Source organism: Centruroides sculpturatus, unplaced genomic scaffold, assembly GCF_000671375.1.
Source record: "Centruroides sculpturatus isolate CEXI.00-Female unplaced genomic scaffold, Cexi_2.0 scaffold1396, whole genome shotgun sequence".
Taxonomy (NCBI): domain Eukaryota; kingdom Metazoa; phylum Arthropoda; class Arachnida; order Scorpiones; family Buthidae; genus Centruroides; species Centruroides sculpturatus.
The window spans coordinates 49436-70788 of record NW_019385605.1 but is presented as its reverse complement, the minus strand read 5'-3'; the positions used below and the strand labels follow the sequence as shown (position 1 = coordinate 70788).

General features: G+C 30.8%; 2 protein-coding genes across 2 annotated transcripts in view; one reads left to right on the top strand and one right to left on the bottom strand.

Moving 5' to 3' along the window:
* The window catches only part of LOC111640521 (proline-, glutamic acid- and leucine-rich protein 1-like), a 43525-nt gene extending 42635 nt beyond the window's left edge, over positions 1-890 (bottom strand). Inside the window, exon 1 of the mRNA XM_023386541.1 lies at positions 789-890. Coding sequence (XP_023242309.1) covers positions 789-890 — 102 coding nt within the window. The remainder of the gene's footprint in view (positions 1-788) is intronic.
* Positions 891-5611: 4721 nt separating this feature from the next.
* LOC111640524 (TSC22 domain family protein 1-like) overlaps positions 5612-21353 on the top strand; it is a 59061-nt gene continuing 43319 nt past the window's right edge. The window contains exon 1 of the mRNA XM_023386544.1: positions 5612-7196. Coding sequence (XP_023242312.1) covers positions 5854-7196 — 1343 coding nt within the window. The 5' untranslated portion in view covers positions 5612-5853. The remainder of the gene's footprint in view (positions 7197-21353) is intronic.

Sequence of the window (21353 nt, the reverse complement as noted above, 5' to 3'; positions counted from 1 at the left end):
GAGTGAAAAATGCAAATAGCAAACACCAAAGCATACGACTGCACACAGAGCATCGATCAATAGCTCGCCTCGACTGATAGGAGCACAGAAATAGGCAGTATACCAGTACCCACCAAAAACTGGTCTTTGGAGACAAATATCTTGCATAGGCTCACATATATGGGTACGGTTCCTTTGACTTTTTTGCTTGTACAAGAGTCTACAATTCTGGGGTCGGGAAACCACCCCAGAATTGTAGACCTCCTGTACAAGCAAACCTGTACGAGCAAAAAGAGTTCATGTCTTACCAACTCTAGATTACGTATAGATGTTGAGATGCAGAATCCAAAATATAATTGGTACTCTGTGCTTAATGGGACACCAGTCATTTTACCACTATTTTTAGCGAAATCGATATTTTATTTCGTAATTCACACATGTTTAATATCATAATGTTTAATACACGTTCAATACGATTTAATAAAAATTAAAACTAATATTACAATGTAAACACAAATCGGATTAAATCAATTGACTGGTGTCCCGTTAAGCACAGAGTTTGATACATCTTTGATTATAATTTTACTCAAATTAATAAATTTATCACGAATTTCAATAATCTTACCAAATACTCGAATTTAAATGAAGTCGCTATAAAGCAGAATTCTGTTTAACAACTACCTAATTTCACGTAAAATTAACAAAGATACATTTATATAATTTATAATTTTTGATTCATTTGCAAAATATTCCTTTACATAATATGTAGTCTGCTTTCTGACGTTAAAAAATAATAATTCAATTCTTACCTCAACCGCAAAACTACTCAATTGAGTACAAGCGTCAAGATAATGCGATTTAATATCTTCCGCTTTCTTCTCGTCGTATATTAAATCAAAAATACTTAACATTTTCAATCTTTCGAATGTTTCCCTTCGAAACCACGTGTACAAATTTTAAAAATGTGACAATAACTGCCAAATTAAGACATACCTAACTCGCCAAAATCGAGCCTTAGTAAATAAAATAATGTTGATAAATATAAGTGGTAAAATTATGTAAAAAATATTAATTTTGAGCTTAAAAAATTCTTCTTATGCTTTTTCATTTTGATATATGCTCAGAACACAAACAAAGCATCCGAAAAGTCTACACACGCTTTTAATAGGAATTTTTTAAAAAATTAACAGTATTAAATAATTTATCTAATTTTCCAATACTGCAATTATTTAAGAAAGTTAAATAGTAATATTATTATTCTACTAAAAATAGAAAAAATTCAAAATAATTAAATTATTTTATTCGCTGCTTCGGTGGCCATTTTGAAAATCGCCGTGTCAGGAGGAACTCGACGTTTCTTCTCATATATTTAATATTCTTAAAGTAGAAAGAATATTATTAATTAAACGTATTTTATATTTACCACTTAACTTGTTCGTAACAAATATTAAAAATTTCTGTTTTAGCATTTATCTCATTATGGAATATATACCAGATTGATTTATTGTTTATTCCTGATAATCCAGAACAGTAATAGAATTATCCAGCATGAATAAGATAAAGTTTGATGTTCCGTTCTGAAAAATTTACGAAAAATAATAAAATTTAGAAGGAATATAAACTCTGGTCGCAAAAAGTGATAGGCCGCCTGATCATTTGGTTTACTAAACATTAAATAAAGGCCATGATTTGATTCCTAGTTTTATCTGAAATCAGAAACATTTTATCAAATAATAAATTAATATTTATAGATATTCCTATAAATATTTTTCTGGTAATCTTTTCGCCCTGTAGATACTAAGAAGGGTTTTTTTTTCTTACGAGCCCATTAAGGATTCGTCCAGTCCCACGATGGAGCGGTCGGACAACGTTCTACTCATCCGAACGGATCATTCCCTAAAATTTTCTGATGATTTTTTGATCCAGATTGTTAATAAGATTACTAATAGAAGAACTTAATAAATCTAATTATGTAATTAGATTTACATAATTATTGTAATTCTTATTATTGCATTCTGTGGCAATCTAAATAATGTTTCCACGATTGCGGTACTGGAATACAGTCCGAGTCGATGCAATTTCCCTGCATGTCAGCTATATAAATTTCTAAAGTTTCTAGGGATCGTATGTCGTGCCTGTCAGAGACCCTATGTAAAAGGATAGTTTCATCTCAACAGCGGGAACTCCGGGTTCGGCAGCATAACGGATTATAATTCCCCTTGACCACATCATATTTATGGTCGCGTATTCTGGCTTGAAGGGATCTGTATGTGGATCCGATGTATAACGTACACCTGTTAAATCGTCCATCTCGTAATGGAATACGGTACACCCCTGACGCTTTTGTGTCATCCGAGATGTCTTATGCGTTAGCTAAACGGCGGAAAGCGTTGGGTTTTCACCTATAAGTTAAGAGCAAATTTAAATCATTAGCAATCCTATTGTAAAGTAGGGACGGTTCTAACACATAACTACAGTACACGATTACACTCTGCTTTGCACTTAATCCTAGTGTTAGCTAACTTAGATACCAATACCGCAATTGTGGAAATATTATTTAGATTGCCACAGAATGTAATAATAATCATTTAATTTGTAGCTTTATTTAAAAATAATTATTTATTTAATTTTATGATGTAGACGAGACGATGTCCGTATCGAACATTTTTTAAAATGTTTAAAAGATTGAAACGCAGTGAAGTTCGAATGATACAATTGTTTTTATGTGTTCATTCCCGATGAGGGACTCTAAATGATGGCCGAAAACGTTTGAGCAGTAAATTTTTTTCTTTATTGTTTGCTGGAAATCGCATTTAGGTGTTGATTATTTGATCATACAGTTCCAGTTTATAAGTGTGACGATTTTTGATTTAAAGTTCACATTATAGATAAAATTACTAAATTAAAACAAATAATGTATTTTTTTTTTCTAATGTAAATTCATATTCTGTCGTTGTTGTTTGCTTTGTTTGTGTTCCGGGAAATCTGAGAAATGCCATCCGGTCAATGATTCTCCATTTGTATTTTTTTTGTTCTTTCTTTCTTTCTTTTGATTGCAATGAAGTTATATTATTGTATATTTGATATATATTCCCAGGCCAAAATCTATTGCCAGTCCGACACTGTACATATTTTTTACCTACTTTTACCTTAGTAATGTGTTTGTTATATACTGTATAATAAATAGCTTATCTGCATGTTTATAAGAACGAAAGTTTCGCTCTTTGTATATTTGTTCATTATATTTATATCTTTGTATATTTTTTATTTTTCATAAAAAAAATTTTAAACTGTGTTAATATTATTTTATTTACGAAAGCGAAAAATTTTTTCAAAAATTGCATTTAAATAGCGGATATAAGTTTGTTATAAACTCAAAAATCTGAATATTTAGTCGTTTATTCTATGTTTTTTTTTTTTTTTTTTTTTTTAATTTTTGCAGCATTCAATATGGCGACTAGTATGTTGTAATCATTTGAAATTGCTTCACTTTTACAGTGAGCGATGGCAAGTTCGTTGTCTAGGTTACTTATACAGTATACAACTATGGTTGGCATCTTAAACACTCGTCCATCCGATCGTCGTAACAATTAATAAAAAATCCAAACTAACTGAATCTTGCTCGACCAGAATTTTATTTAGAATGAAGAAATTTTTGTAATAAACGTTACATAAGATATCAAAATTGTCCACAATACAAATAATCTATTCATTTCGGTCTAAAATTGACCAAAAAGAGAAGTTTCAAGTTTATAATTCTCTTTTTTCTTCGAAAATCGATAGTAACAAGAGTCAATATTTATCTCGTGCCATTTTGATAGTTAATTAAACTTTGATGTTACTGCATTACTATCTATACTGTGTTTGGTATATTATTGTAGGAAAAATATACTTTTTTTCACTCTTTCCGCCCTGTAGAATTGCAGGCCCATTATGGGTTCGGCCAGGCCCACAATGGAGCTGCCGGGTGGTGAAGGACGGGGCCCGACATATCCAAACGAACCCCCCCCGAAAAATTCCTGGGGATTTTTTGACCCGTTCAGATTCGAAACTGGGTCCCCCAGAGCGGTAGGCTGCCACCTTGACCGCTCGGCCATCCGGCCGCATATTTAGGATTTAATTATTTCAGTCGAAGCGGTAGGCTGCCACCTTGACCGCTCGGCCATCCGGCCGCGGGAAATAGATACTGTTGTTAGAAACTAGAATAGAGCATTCAAAGTTTTAAAACACTGTTTTATGCTAAACTCGAATTAACACATTTTTCAAAAAATCTAAATAACTTTTTGAAAATCATAAACTCATATAAGTTATAATTCATATTATTGATTGTTTATTATATAGAATATGACACGAATTGGTAAAAGTAATATAGCTTTAAACAGTATTTCGTTTACATTGTATTTAATTCACCACTAATATTTCGATAAATTAAATTTCAAATAGGTAAAGACCAACCAAATGTCATACAAGTGAATAAAAGCAACTGCGATCCAATAAAGCAATAAACTCGAGGCAAAATTAATATCAAAGTATAATTTAGATTTGTTTTTATATAAAGTGAGTAAGCAATTTGCAAATCAAAAAAATGTTGTGGTTAACCGTTAAAGTTACTGAAGAAAAATATTCGAGAAAAATAATTAATGTAATATAATTTATTGCATTGAAATGAAAATAAAAATTATTTAAGCATAGTATTTTGTAAAAAGAGCTTTTATTGTGCTTGTTTCCAACCCGCACGGCATCACAAAAGTAATGACAATAGAAACAATCATCTTATTTTACAGCTACGGATAAAACCACTGAACACTGACAACCGATCGCGAAGTCGCGCCCGTCCAATGAGCTGGCCGTGTTAGTTTTTCGGATTTTCTACACCTAACTAGAGATCAATTTTTCATAGAAAGTCCTCCCGAGAGATATCCCTTGGCATATCGCCCGAAGAATTTCGGACTCTTCCAAACCATCATTACGATGATTCTTCTTAATATATAAATTTGTAAAATCTGATTGAATTTTCCTAGCGACACTAACTTCAATTCTGTTTATTATAAGTCCTGACCAACAATAAAGCTGGCCAGCATGTTTGAAGAAATAGAATTAACATCGGGCATAATAAAGGAAATTTTTCCTGATCGGGTTTGAACCCGGACTCTTCCGATATACGTTGTCTTTTTTTTAGCATTGTAGCAATATTATTACATATATCAATATATTACAGCATTTATATTTATATTCATTTTTGATAATATTTAGTTAATATTATAACCGTAGTCTTTACAGTATATCATGCAATTAAGGCAGTAAAATATCAATTTTGAAACTTATAGATCCTCCATGTTTGCGTAATAATTTTTATCAATAACAATAAATTACACGCAACTTTAAAACATAAAACATAATATTTTTTAATATATTGAAATTTAATTTATTTAATTGAAGAGAATTTTATATAAAGTTCGTTAAAGATGTTTATTTTAATAATTTAATAAAGTATTAATATTTGTATATATTTAAAAAGATATTTTTATGTACCGAATTGAATTTAATAATAAAAAAATGATGGATGGGATTATTAAAGAGGTCAGTAGATGGGAATTGGAGTTATGTTGGAGATCGGAATGCACTATCTTTTGGCTATTTACGTAGGGAGCATCTGGCAAGACAGGGCGACTGACACATGGTCGCCATTTTGATCAGTGAGTACAGGATGTGATGTGGTTTTTCGTTGCGAAAAAAAGTAGATAGAATACAAAAATTGGAAGTGTAGATTGATCCTGTTATGGTTATAAACGGATCTGAGAGTTACTGAACCAGTTTTTGAACCTTGTCCCCGATGTCATTGGCGAGTTGAGAGGGTCGGGCAGCAGTTTAGAGATGGCTGAGAGAGATGGCGGAGATCGCGAGAGAAGCTCCCGTTTCGAGTCGGAAACAAATCATCAGACACCTATGAAACCTTACAGTGAGGTAGGACATAAAAAGAAACCCACCTCTTTTCAGATAACGAGTGTTACCGTTCAGGGTTCTAGGTTGAGTAATGATGGAGGAGACGATAGTGCAGATGATTTGGACGAAAGCCATACAGATGATTTGAGTTCGGATATTTTAGAATGTTCTAAAACGCCAGATCTGGACAATGAGCAATTGACTGAAGATAACAGCAACACCCCGGACGATCTGGCAGCGTCTGGTACGTTCGCTTCGCTGAAGTCTTTCAGGAGCGATTCTGGCGTCAGACCGATTGCGGACGGTAACGACGTGCCTCAGCACGTGGGTATCTCGACGACATTCCACACTAATTCGACTGTAAATAGCAACGTGCCGGTCGACTCCGGTCATTCGGACGCGGTGGTCAACTCCCACCTTCCGATGATTAATACTATTCCGGATCACTGGCAGCATAGATTCAAAGTAGTAAAAATCGTGAGCAGTGAACCGTTCAAACGTGGAAGATGGTTGTGCATGGATTTCGTGGATCCGCCCGCCATGCAGCAGGAGATCAAGCCCGAGGTCGTGGATCAGACCGGCATTTCGAACGTTTCGAGTAATGCGAGTTCGGCCAATTCTCTTTGTGGTGACAATTCCGCTAACAAGACGGTGGCTCACGTTTACGAAATACCCGTCACTCGGTCGTGCACGGGCGATGTGTCCGTCGCCATCAACCAGCAACCCGTTCAGCCTCTCTACGGAATTATTCTTCCGGTCGAGACCGTGGGTCGGACTCCTCAGATAACCATGGTGCCGACGGTCGGCCTACAGCCCGCCTCCGACGTCGTGCCGCAAGTTATACAGACTGCTATTCCGCCGGGAGTGCACGTGACTTCGGGCTTGCCTCCCCCTCAAACTAGCCAAACACAGTTAGCTTCTGTAAATGCTCCTTCGGTCCAACATAATCCTCTCACTTCTCAGCCTCAGCTTGTTACACAGACTCAACAACAAGTTATGCCTATGTCACAACCTCCAGCCGTTGCAAGTCAGCCTTCTTTAGTCACGAATATTCAGACCATACCTTTAACGGCTACTCCTATAGACCAAGAGGTCGGTCGTCAGTCAGTGTCTAAACCCGACCCGAGTTCTCAGGGCCCTAGTCCAGTAATTATTGCAACTAATAACGATAAGGCTCAAAGAATGACTTCCGAAAATCCTCCTCTTCAACTGTTAGAAGTATTGCCGGATGCTCTTCGTAATAGAAACAATATAGATGGCGAAGAGTCCGAAAGGTTTGTTTATACGTTCAATTAGTATTATAAAAATTATTTTGATGTTTCTAAGTGTAGATTTTAATAAATCTATATACAGATTATTTGTACCTATAATTAGAGGAATATTTGGATTTGAGAATATTGCAAAATCAATTTATATGCTTCTAATTCTAAGAAATCTTGAGTTGCATTTTTGTTTTATAAAATTGGATGAGAATATTTTTGCAAATGAATTACTTGATTTTTATTACTTTCATCTTTGAAGAGAATATTTGTAGTTATCTTTAAAAAATTCTGTTTTTAAATTATTTTTCCACTGCAAATACATTTTATTTTATTTTCAAAACATTGGAATGTAGAAGAAAAATTAAGATATAATTTTATATAAGTTATAAATTGAATAATGTTAAATATCTGTGTTATGTATCAAATACATATTTATTGATAATATAGAATTTTAAATTTATAATAATTCTATTATGGACAGATTTGCTAAATTAGAAAGAAAATTTTCTAAAATAATTTAATATTATATAAATATTTTATATAAAAGCAGTTATTAGATGTGAATGAGTAAAGATTTATATATAGTTGATGTGGAATTAAATATAACTATACTTATACTGTATAGGGAAACAGCAAATCATCATGAATATTTTAATATGTATTTTTTTACATCTTTGAATTGTTTGAGCTTATCATGACAACGAAGTAAGAAAAATATGCTGATGTATACAATAATTATTAAATCTCAAAACCAGTCGTGTAAATTCTTAAATATCTTGAGATTTATTTCAGTTTATGTATTTCATTATAATTAAGTTACCATCTTCAGTTGATCATTAAAATGTGAATTTTCAATGATTTTTATTCTTATAAGGACTCTAAATTAGATTTCTATAATTCCTCCCATATTTAATAAAAAACATATTAATGATTTCTAATTAAGCATGTTTTAATTAGCCTTTTTGTACTTGGGTAATTGTAAATTATAGATTTTCAATTTAACATTGACATTTAATTTTGTTCAAGGTTAAGGTTTTGTTATTTCTGAAATTTATTCCACATTTTTTTATTTTTTGTTTGTTTGTCTTAATCAGATTTAAAACTATATAAAAAGCACATCCTACAGAAAGATCAATTTATCTTTTGTTATATAAATAGAAAATATAATTTAGTTTTTCTGAAATTGAAGTTCTTGTAAATAATAAATATTTTGTAGTAGTTATGAATCAGAAATGTTAAAGGCTAAATATGTATATTGTATAGTGATATTTATTATCAATATAAATTAGTTACAGTGTCAATATTTTAAGGTTGATATCTGTCTTTTGTGATAATTTGACAGAAAACATATGTAATACATTTTACTTCTATTTATAAATTCAGTTAAATCGTCGTTAATATCAAGCAACAAAGTTTTAAAATTATTTATTAAATATAAAACAATTTTTCTGAGTGAAATCAAATAATGTATTTTAATGTATCTTGTAATACAATACCTGATACAAAAGTTATAACTGTCTGTTGATAGGAATATCTTTTCATGATGTCTTCGTTTAGTTCAATATATTTGTTCCTAATATACACAATTAGGAAGAACAAAAGATTTTCTTATATTTATAGAAGTTAAATTATTTTATTGAGGAATTAGTTTTTTTTTTTAGTTTCTTTACTATGACCTTAGATATAAATACAGAATTTGAATTGTGGCAAAGTTTTAAAGAATGATACAAAATTAGCTTTCATGTACAGTCAAACTTCGATTTAATGCTACCATTTTGTTTGTCTCGAAAATTGGCACACGGTCGAGTTCGATACTAAACTGAAGTATCTCAAATAATAAAATTTATATATAGAAATGAGGTCTATGTGCAATTTTAAGTTTGAGAGTATGAAAATCACATGATCTAGTATTGTCTGCAATGCATAAGCATATATGTAATCATTCATGACTACAGAAGAATTTTCTACTTAATATTTATCTTCATAAATATTAAGTAGCAAATTATTAAGTAGAAGATCCATTCAGATACTTGTTGGTACTTTGAGGAGGGCACTATACCAAGATTTCACTGTATTAGTAGCTAATTTTCATGTACCCAGATTTTAAAAAATAAATTCTATATTTAACAAATTATTTTTTCATTGAATATTATAAATTTGCACAGGACAGGAACAAGGACACAGTAAAAAATAATTTTATTATTTTAGTAAAAATTTAAAATGCAATAAATTTATTGATTTGCATAAGCACATTTTATGTTCTTATGTTTTGGAAATAATGATATAAAATCTTGTGTACTAATTCTTATAAATATTTTATATATAAATGGTTATTGATAAAATATTGAACATTCAAATATTGCATCTTATTTAAAGTAGCCAGACATGCATTAAGTCAAATGATTATTTTTAATGGAAAGTTCTGAACTAAATATTGGATAATTTACTTTATTGGTTTCTGATAGTTTTTTTAATATCTCCAATATAATTTTTATATTGATTTTTAATATCTACTTAATCTGTATTTTTAAATTTATCTGAATTATTAAACTTTCCTATCTTGAAAGTTGGATTATGAAAGTTTTAACTTACCTTTTGAAATTTTGTGATTTATAAAATCAACTTACTTAAACTTACTTAAACCAAATAACCGGAGCGTTTATGTTCTATTAATTAAGTCAATTTTTATTATTTAATAGTTAAATGTTGAATTTAAACTTAATATCATTTAAATATAAAATGATATTTCTTTTCTGTTCAAATTTATTTTTTTTTATACTAATTAAATTATTATAATTATATTTAAGCTTTGGTTTTTGGCTTTTTTTATAGCTATTTTTAAATTTGTATTAAAAATGGATTGCTGAATACTTTCTTTTTTGTCATGAAAATATGATGGTATCCCAATTATTTGAAGTCCTATTCTATCCATCAAGTGTGTTCACCATGAAGTGTGTTCTGTAACTTGTCAACTCTTCTACAATAGCATTTTTGTATTTTGGTAGACACGTTTTATGATTTTGATGACCTCATATACTTTATTAGAACCTATAATAAAATTAATAATATATGCTCTTTTATTGGTTATCTGTTTTTATCATTTGATATCCTTTGATTCATTGCAGACTGGTAATTTGAACTTTAATGAATATAAAATTTTATATACTCCATCTGTGATTTATAAAATAAATTTTTAAATATATAATTTGTAAATTGTGTTACAGTTAAATTTAAATTATTTTTTTAATATATAAAATTAATACATTTTCTTTAGGGTTTTAACTCTAAAACAGGTTTTATATATATTTACGCAATAAATTATCTTGTATTGTAGTAGTATCAAATATATGATGTTTGGATTTTTTATTCTTTATAATAATGTTTTGTGTTAGTAATGAAGCTCCATTGATGGAATCCAGTATAAGCTTTCAATTATGATTTTTAATAAAAAATGTAAGCCCATTTTGTAGAATAGAAAACTACTACTTTTTTATACGTTACTCTTGGCTTACAGGTATTTAATTTAATATATTTTTTTTTCTAATATTTTAACTTAGATATAAAATATAGAAAGATTGTCTTGATTTATTTAAGTTCAGCTCTAGTTAATTTTGTATTATCATAAGACAACCTACAGATAACTATAGCGTGTAAGAATAACTTTCAAATTGGTATATTATGTGTGACAAAACAATAAATGTTAAATTTTATATATATGAGAATTTCATTTGGCAATTTAGGTTTGTTTTACCTTTACTACATTATAATCCTTTTGGCAATATTGTACTAGAGACCAAACCTGAATCACCATATACTTTTTAAGCTAATTTTTAATTAGTTGTAACCTAAGCATAACTAAGTTTAAATAAGTTTACATTTGAAACTCTGGTGATGTGATTTTGCAGATAAATGATGAGAACTATAGAATATAATATATAAATTATAAACAATATTGTATAAAGCAATCCACAAACTACAAAGAAGTATTTTGTGATAAGTTAGTTAATATAAAAATTCATATCCATTGTGCATACATACTGAATCAAAAAATAATGCAATATCCACTTAAGCAATAGTGAAAATATAAGTTATAAAATTTTGACTACTTATGAGTCAGTTTTAAAAGACATTATATGAGATTTAAATTATGCATTATCCAAAAATTTATCAGTACAGTATATATATTATTGCATATACAGTATGCACAGAAAAACTTTAAGATGATTTGCAAGTTAATGCTATAGATAGTATAGAGTTAAATTGGTATTATGCAAATTGTTAATACCATAAATATTTGGGAAAGTAGTAGTTAGTCTCTTATCAAATTAAATTCATATTTAAAATCATAAATATTAATTTTCTGTAAATAGATAATTTATCCAGTCTTTATCTTTTGAATTGTTGTTAATTTAAGTCCAAAATAGTTCCTTTTGGTTAAAGAAATCCTAAATTTAGAACTTCTTTAAACAAAGCATGAACTTTTAAATTTAACTTATTTTTAAACTAAAAAAAAACAAATACTTTTGTAAAGGCTATTTGTATATGCCATTAATTTTTTTTAAATAAAATTTACATATTCTAGTAAGATTTTTGTCTGAACTATGATTGAAAGATTTTGTATTTTCTATACATTATGTGCTGAAGCAAAGTATAAATGTGAATAAAAAATTATTTTTAGAATTTAATTTTCTTTTACAAATTGACATGCAATGATGGTATGCTGTGAAATGGAAATTTTGTTCATAGGAACAAATATTTTAATAGTGAAATACTTTAGTAAATTAAATATTATAAGTTTTTATTAAAATTAAAAATTGACTGATGGTATTTACATAAAAATATACTGTATTGAAAATAGTCAAAATATATTTATGTAAATACCATCAGCAAAAAAAGTGAAAATGAGTGAAATTCATTTTTGGATTGTTGCTGGTGATTGTGAATTGATGAACTTGTGAAGACATTTTGTATCTTCAATATATTTTTTCCCCTATCAAAAATAAATTATATCTGGTTAATTTCTAGAAATTTTTGTCTAACCTTGATTTAAATTTCAAAATACATTCTAAAAATAATTTTAGAAAATTTTCAATTTCTATCTTGCTATTTATTTACATCATCTAAAATTATTTTTTACTTTAAAAAATGTTATTGAAACTTAAAAATTGTGGGATTCAAATCTGTATTTCTTATCTATTGGATGAATATATTATTATTTATATTACATATAGTGAGCAAGATCTTTCTAAATATATAAATATTTAGATTGAAAGTAAGGTTTAGTCATTACAATGGGCTTTTTTTAATGTAAAATTGATAATACATTAAATATTTAATAAAAATTACACAAATAGGATATCGTATAAATGAATACATTGCAGTAACTATATTGTTTCAACACTTAGGATTGATGGTTGACTCATAGAGTTATATAACTTTCCATCTTTTAAATTACCAAATTTGTCAATAGTTACAAGGTTGGGTCAATTTCCTGAATGTTGTCAGTTTAACTTTGGCATTTAGTTGTAGCAATTAGCTTGATTTTTTTTTTCTAGTTTTAGCAATTGATTATTGTTCTCTTTACTAAATTAAAATTTACTGTTTAACCCATAATCATTATTTTTTGATATAAATCATAGTGTTGATAGCAAAACAGATAATAAATGCAATAATACTTTGAATACCGTTGACAAAATTATTCTAGATTCTGATTATTTTTATATTCATTCTATACCAGAATTTAATAAGCATCTTTCATGTCAATAACAGTAAATTGGATATTTTTTAATGCTAATTTTTGAAATTATTAATATTATACTCTTTTGCACTTTATAATTTATAATGTTAATTTTATTTTATATTTTAAAAACATGCAGTCATTTTTTTCTATGCTTAATTTTTAAATATTAAATCATTAATAAACATTAAATTTAATATATTCAATAATAAATTAATNCAGTGGCGTACCGTAGTGGGGGCGGCAGGGGCGGCCCGCTCCGGGCGGCACTTTTTAGGGGGCGGCAAAATTTCACAATAAATAATAATAATATCTTGTAAAAATTTGAAACATCCTAATCTATACTTGCATCACGCCTACGATAGTGCTATCGTCCGGACAGTTCGGGAATCGGCTCGCTGGCTGGGTGAACTAGTAACTTTTTCATCCGAGGAAATCCTGCGAAACCAGTTGACCTTTTTTTGCTTGTACGATTCATTCGCGTTCATATACACCACTAATATCCAATAGAACTATTTTAAACAAATACGAATAATGTGGTTGAGATTGCAGGATGGGATGATCTCAATTTTTTATCTTTATTCCTTGTTATTCTTTCTATGTGTAATTTATTTTGTAAAATCAATAATAAATTTAAAATATAATAAAAATTATGCAAATGAAACGTTGCATGACTGAACATAGTACAATGATTATACTGTCTCGAATTATCATTTTTGACACCTAGAATTAATGCTGTCACTGCTGCAAAAAGTATCCTGATATATTTGGATTTATATTTGGTAATGGTTTATAGGAATGTAACCTTTATTTTAACTCAAAGCTTATAAGCTTTATTTTTGAGTAGATTAAACTTGTTATTCCTTGTTTAGTCAAAAACAAGTTCCATCTACTCATAAAATAGAGGTTACAAAACTTTGAGCTTAAAATGAAGGTTACTTTCTTATAAACTATTACCATATATAAGTCCAAATTTATCAGGATCCTAAACAAGGAATGATGTTCATTCCTTGTTACTCTTTAGCTCTTTGTCTAAATGGAATTAATAATTGCATAGTTAATTAATATAATAAATCTAATGCATTTAGGAAGAGGAAATAGTTCTTTTCGTACTTGAACCTATAACCGATGTGAATCGAATAATTTTTTCATGACGAACGTTTTCATAACCCCTTCTGGGCTCTTCTTCAGGTGAAACAGCTGGATCGAACACCAAAAACGAAATTTGAAAAAATACGAATTCTGTCGAGTTTGCATCGTTCGGATCGTTCCTTATTTCGTCACGTGACATGTTTGAACGTGATCAAAGTTAGATGTTATATAGTTCTTTTCATTAGGAAAATAGTTTTTATACTTATATATTTTTCAAGATATATTCCTTGTTTCAAAAATATAATATTTTATGAGGCATAAAAATATCCACATTCAATTTAACCTAACATACCAATTTTATTTTTTTATAGAAGTAACTAATTTTGACTGAATTTAGGGTTTCATCAACGTTACACTATCTGGATACTATATAACATTACACAATATAAAAATTATAATCTTATTCACTATTTCCAGCAGATAATAGAGAGGTTGAGGCGCACGTTTTAAACGTGTAAATGTGTACGTGTGACGTTCGGCGCCGCTTTCCCGTAAGCCTAAAAGTTTGACGATGGTGTTTGGAATGTCGAGCGTGATTCCACCGACTATCCAAACACCATTGTCAAACTTTTAGGCTTACGGGAAAGCGGCGCCGAACGTCACACGTACACGTTTACACGTTTAAAACGTGCGCCTCAACCTCTCTAATTTCAGTCCTGAACTAGTTTTTTCAACGGCCTTAAGAAGTCTTCCTCTTCCACTGTTGTAAACTCAGTCAAATTTGCAATGGTAAACAGTCAAAGAAGACTTCTCAAGGGAATCAAAAATGTTAGTGCAGGACTGAAATTATCTGCTGGAAATAGTGAATAAGATTATTATTTTTATATTACTAATAAAATATTTTAAGTTAAATATTCAACATGAGAAGTTCTGATTTAAATTTAAATGTTTAATAACTCTTTGCTTATAAAGAGTTAATGTTGTTATTCGTGTTATTGGTGTATAATATCATCAAGACATTGCTAAATTTAATGTAAAATAAAAATAAAACATAAAATAAATATAATAAATATTTTGAATTTGAAAAGTCAAAAGATGATGTCAAGTTATAATTACAGAATAGTAAATTTTTATAATTTTAATATTTTATTTTTTCATTATAGAAATATATTTCTTGTGTTTATGATTTATCTAGCGTTAATAATTATATTTGGACCACTCATAAGAATTGTGGACTCTGACAATTCTTTTATTAGGGTTTCAAATTGCTCTTACTAGGGTTTCAAATGCTTGGTATGATATCTGGGGGCATAGCAGGCTGTTTCCTTTTTTTTTTTTTTTTAACAAATGAAATAAGTAGACTGTTCCTTTATTAATAAAAAGCAGTCGCAAAGATTTTATTCTTTTGTTAACAAGAAATAACATTAATTCATAGAAATAGAAACCATTATAGGCTCCAAAATTCTGATGGCCCTGGCTCTTACTATTGGCTCCCATCTGGATGATCATTATGATGATATTGTTTTTGTAATTTGTCAGTTTTTGATTCTTAATATACATAAACAGAAATTAATAAACAAATTTTTAAAATTTAAGTCAAGAAAATTTTATTCAAAAATAATTTCTAATTGTTAAGTTTTTCTTGTTGTTTAATCATATCTTTTAGTTATTCAAAGTTAATAAATGAACTGATAAGTTTAAATGTATTGTCAACATTTACAATTTGTTAGAAGCATTGACAAGACTACTTAAATATTTACCAAGTAGAATTCAAATTAAATCTAAAGATACCAATTTGTGTATATCTAGTGTCATTTATGTACATGTTTAATTCTGTTATTTGATTTGTAAATGGAAGTTTCTATGGACAAAGGCTTTTCAGAAACATTAAAGTTTAAAGATTTTTTAAGCTAATCACTTTATTTTGTATTTTAAAAATGTCAAGTATGCTTTTTAACAATTGAAATCATTACTTTTCAAAACAGTTTTTAATTGCTATAATCATAAATAAACAATGCACAAGTAAAGTTAGTTTTAAAATTTTTATTCAAGTTTCAGATTAAAGGTTATAGTCCAGAAAAAATTATAATAAACCTACTTTATTACAAACATATGTTTAGAAGTCTGTTTAATGTAAGCAAAACTCTAAATTATATAGAAACTGAGTGTCTGATTTCTTTATCAGAATTATTGATGTAAAAACTGTGTAGACTTTGTTTTTGAGCACTTTGGGAGCTAGTAGATAAAATACTTATATCTAAAATACCCAAAAAGTTTTTTAATGCTAAAAATGCTTATTTTTAATTAAAACAGTCTATGGAAAGTGCAGTGGCGTACCGTAGTGGGGGCGGCAGGGGCGGCCCGCTCCGGGCGGCACTTTTTAGGGGGCGGCAAAATTTCACAATAAATAATAATAATATCTTGTAAAAATTTGAAACATCCCGATCTATACTTGCATCACGCCTACGATAGTGCTATCGTCCGGACAGTTCGGGAATCGGCTCGCTGGGTGAACTAGTAACTTTTTCATCCGAGGAATTCTTGCGTAACCTGTTGACCTTTTTTTTATTGCTTGTACGATTCATTCGCGTTCATATACACCACTAATATCCAATAGAACTATTTTAAACAGGTCGCTGCACTACCACCGAATTTTTCATTGCTTGTTCTGTGAAAAAACTGAATTTTGGTCTTTGAAATACCTAAATAAGGGGGGCCGAAATTTACCTCCGCCCCGGGCAGCTGACACCCACGGTACACCACTGGGAAAGTGATCATTAAAAGAACAATGGAGATATTCTCTTAATGCCATAAAAATAGCTTTTTGCTAAGAGTCAAATATTATAAACAGGCTTTATGAATTTTTATAATAATCAGTGAAGTATTTTTTTTAATATTTATGTAACTTATTTATCTATTGATTAATGTTTTAATTTTATTGTATCTTTAGAGAATTCACTCTTAGTAATCTGAAGTGATTATTGTAGAGAATTATTTAGATAAGCAGGGTTACATATGAGACATGTACCAAAAGTCTTGAGCCATTGACTATTACTTTCAGATACAATAGTATCTTGTACTTTGAATGACTAACTTCAAATGCTTTAAAGTTCAAAAGCAAAATTCAACAGAAATTTTGCCTTGGAGTTTGAACAATGCTTCAAAGTTCAAACTGTGTTCAATATGTTTTAAGCACATTTTTTCAAAATGTGCTTGAAACATAAATGTGATTTGTTGTGTCCAAGTCATCTCTTGCTCTTGCTCTTGCATTATGCTTGTATGTTTTCAGTGCTTTTTTTGCTTTATTTTTGAATCTGTTTGGTTAAATATATACTGTATTGTGTGTTATTTGTCAATATTTAAAATTTCTTTGTGCAGTTTGTCTTTGTCGACAGCTTTTGGGGATCCAGTACATTTTGTATCCTTTAGTTTCCTGAACTGAACTTTTTAAATCACATTTGACATGTTAGAAGTTTATGAGTATCTTCTACATACACAATACAATTATTTTTTTACTGTTTGTACAGCGTTATATTCTTTTCAAAACTCATAAAGCATAATATGACCAATATGCTTTTATTTGAAGACATTAGAACTTGATTTTATTAAAAAATAATGTGATGTAAAGTAAGCTTTTAAACAAAGAATAATATCTGGTATTATCTATATGTTAAATTTCACAACTGTTATAATTAAATCACACATCTATGTTAAGATGCAGAAGTCCACACTGTGTAACCAATAAATGCAGTTTTCATTTTATTATACAATATTTGCATATTTTATTTCCGATTTTCATGTTTTAATTTAATATTAGGAAATTTAATTGTGTTATTTTTATGTGAATTTGCTGTTTTAAGTTTATCAAAATGGGTATTGTTATGGTCTGGGAATGAATTCATTCACTTTCCATTATTTCTAATGGGAAAGATTGATTTTGACTTCAAATGACTTTCTGGAATGAATTAAATTTGAGGTATGAGGCACCACTGTATTTGAATTAACACCAGAAGTCAAACGTGCAACAGATACTTTCATTTTCTGGCTACTCTGGAGATACTTGATAGTGCATGTGCATTTTCACTTTGATGAGTGTAGTGGAAAAATGAGTGATATTGAGATACTTGATAGTGCATGTGCATTTTTACTTTGATGAGTGTAGTGGAAAAATGAGTGATATTGACAATTGATTTTATTGATTTTCTTGGCAAAAGCAGACCTATCAATTTTTCTCAATATGTGAAATTGTTGAAGAAACTGAGACAAACTCTATATGGCAAGCATCCACACAAACACTCATCCTGCAACGTGACAATGTGCATCCTCACACAGCAGACCATGCAAAGGATGCAATTGAGAAGATGGGCTGGAGATGTTGTTTTATTCCCAATACGGCCCAAACTTTGCCTTGTTTGATACATTGAAAGATAAGCTGAACTGTATTAGGTTTGAAGATGGCTATGCTGTCAAAGTGGAGCCTTCACTACCTCAACAGCCTGACAGTGCTAAAGTGGACTTTTATTACAGTGTCATCCATAAACCCCTAGCAGCATGGCTCAAACATGTGATATTTTCTAGGACTATGTTAAAAAGTGAATTTAAATAGGACAAAAAATTGGGTTTGTGGATTTAGTGTTTAAATAGTACGTAGTTATTTTTCTATGTATTTGTAGCTAGAACTATTTTAAGATGATCAATACAAAACCTTTCTCACTTGTTTCTAGCCATTTATACACGAGTACGAATGTTTTCGGCCTTCTTAATAGACCTTCTTCAGGTACACTGTGATCTGTTAGAGCGTCAGTTGGTAGAACGCTGCCAATGTTTACCTAGGTATCGTCTTACCAGTGACTTCATTGTTGATGATAGGTATAGACGATATTGAGGGCGAAAAATTCTTTCTTTTGGTAAAAAAGAGAGGTGTGCAGATAGTTCATGATGGGATACTCGCTAAAGTTGGGGAATAAACTGTAAAGTAAGCATGAAAACACGTACACTGAACCAATAATGTGTGGTACTAACGACGACGAAACGATACACAAACGTTTTCGAACCTCTTCTAGGTTCTTCCTCAGGTTCCTTTAGCTTTTTAGCTCGTAAATTCGATATTTCAAATAACTTCGTTCTTGTGATCGAACAAGATTTGAAATATCGAATAAATATCGAATAAATTCGATATTTGAAATATCGAATTTATGAGCTGAAAAGCTAAAGGAACCTGAGGAAGAACCTAGAAGAGGTTCGAAAACGTTTGTGTATCGTTTCGTCGTCGTTAGTACCACACATTATTGGTTCAGTGTACGTGTTTGATATATAAGTGTGGTGAGTTGTGAGAATTTTTTATAAAGTAAGCATGCTACATAAAGAAGAAGCACTATCACGATAGGGGGTTAGTGGGGAGTGATGTCATAGTTGATGCCATAAATAGTTAACGATACAGTAAGAAGAGGTGTGTGAATGACTGTAGATGGGAAAGAGGCTATAATTGGAAAAATCAGAATTGGAAAATAAACGTGACAAGTAAAAAAGTGCTAACGGGTGCATGCGGCGAGGGTGGGTTGGTCTATTTAGTTTAAGGGATTGTCGAAGAGTGATTTCCATGCAGAGAGTGAGTCTGCATCTCTGCTGTTGATACAACCGTCTCTGAGGGATTGCCTCTTCCCATGTGGTCGTTATACTAGGTTCGCTTGCAAACTGGGCTAGGGTGGAAGTGAACTTTTTGTTGCATACGTCATACTTGTGCTCAGCTATCCTCTGTTTAAGTGATCTATTGGTTGAGCCAATGTACGTTAGCCTCTTGCATGTGTTAGATCTGCTTTCCTCTAGTGGGACCGTGTAGACTCCTGGTCTCCTGGCTTCGCTGCATTTGTCCTTGGTATTAGCCAGAAGTTTATAAATTGTAGGGTTGCGTCTGTATGCGAGAATAGCATTGACCTTTTTTGCTATGAATTTAAAGGCATGGCTCATTCTAGGGTCAAAATTGATGGTAATGCGCTTACTTTATTGTTTTAGAGGTTTGGAATTGACATCTACGATTGTTAAGCATCTATGAATTTTTTGCGCAAGCCTATCAATAAACTTATTGTTGAAACCGTGGGCTGTGGCGAGGCGCTTGATGCATTGGATTTCTTGTAGCGCGTCCTTAATGCTAGAGCAATGGGTAAAAGCTCTGCTGATTAGAGCCCTGAAAGCGGACATTTTATAAGTAAAGGGGTCATTTGAGGTTGCAGGGATAAAGAAAGATTGAAGATTAGGCTTATGGAACACATTTGTAGTTATGCAGCCCTGATTCAAGAATATATTGAGGTCCAGGAAATGGGCCATCTTGTCATCCTGCTGGTCTAGCTTAAGTCCAAAAGGGTTGTTGTTCACTATCTGCAGTACGGCATTTAGATCTGGCTTGGATTTCCAAATGATAAGAATATCATCTACATAGCACGTGTAGAGAACGATTTCTGCGTTGAAGGACTGTAACACTTGGCTATCCAATTTTCTCACAATTAGTTAGCAGAGATCTCCAGGGAGGGCTACCCATAGGAACTCACCTTTCCTGTAGGCAGACTCGCTGGTTGAAGGTGAAGAATGAGGTGTAGCACATAAGATGGGCAAGCTCCAAAACCTGCTTGTGGTATTTGGGTATGGGTGGAGAGGCTTGGAAGAGAAATCTCTAAGGGCACAGAAGCACGGTTCCAATTTAATGGAAGGATACATAGCTTCAAAGTCTAGAACTGTTATAAATTCCTGATCCGTCAGAGCAATATTCTGTAATTTAGTGATGAGCTCCCGAGTGTTCGAAACGGTGTAACTATAATCTTTTAAATGGCTTTTGAGGAGTTCATGTAGACCCTTCTCAATGGGTAGGGTTGGAGATCTTGATTTGTCAACAATCGGTCGGATTTGCCTGCCTGGTTTATGGGTTTTAGCATAGCCGAATAGCTGCGGTATCTCAGGTGATTGCATGGTAGCATTTCCTAGTTGCAGGTGTTTAGCTAATGGTGAGTTGGTGAATCTGGAAACTCTATTATGGAGTTTGTCTAAATATCCTTCATCTATTGTTCGGCATTCTGTAGAACTGATGTATTCTTTGAGCAACTTAGTGTATGTGTTTCTTCATAAGGACATCACTTCTTAAGACTTCATCACTTCATAAGAAATCACTCTTCAACAACCCCTTAAACTAAATAGACCAACCCACCCTCGCCACATGCAACCGTTAGCACTTTTTTACTTGTCACGTTTATTTTCCAATTCTGATTTTTCCAATCATAGCCTCTTTTCCATCTACAGTCATTCACACACCTCTTCTTACTGTATCGTTAACTATTTATGGCATCAACTAT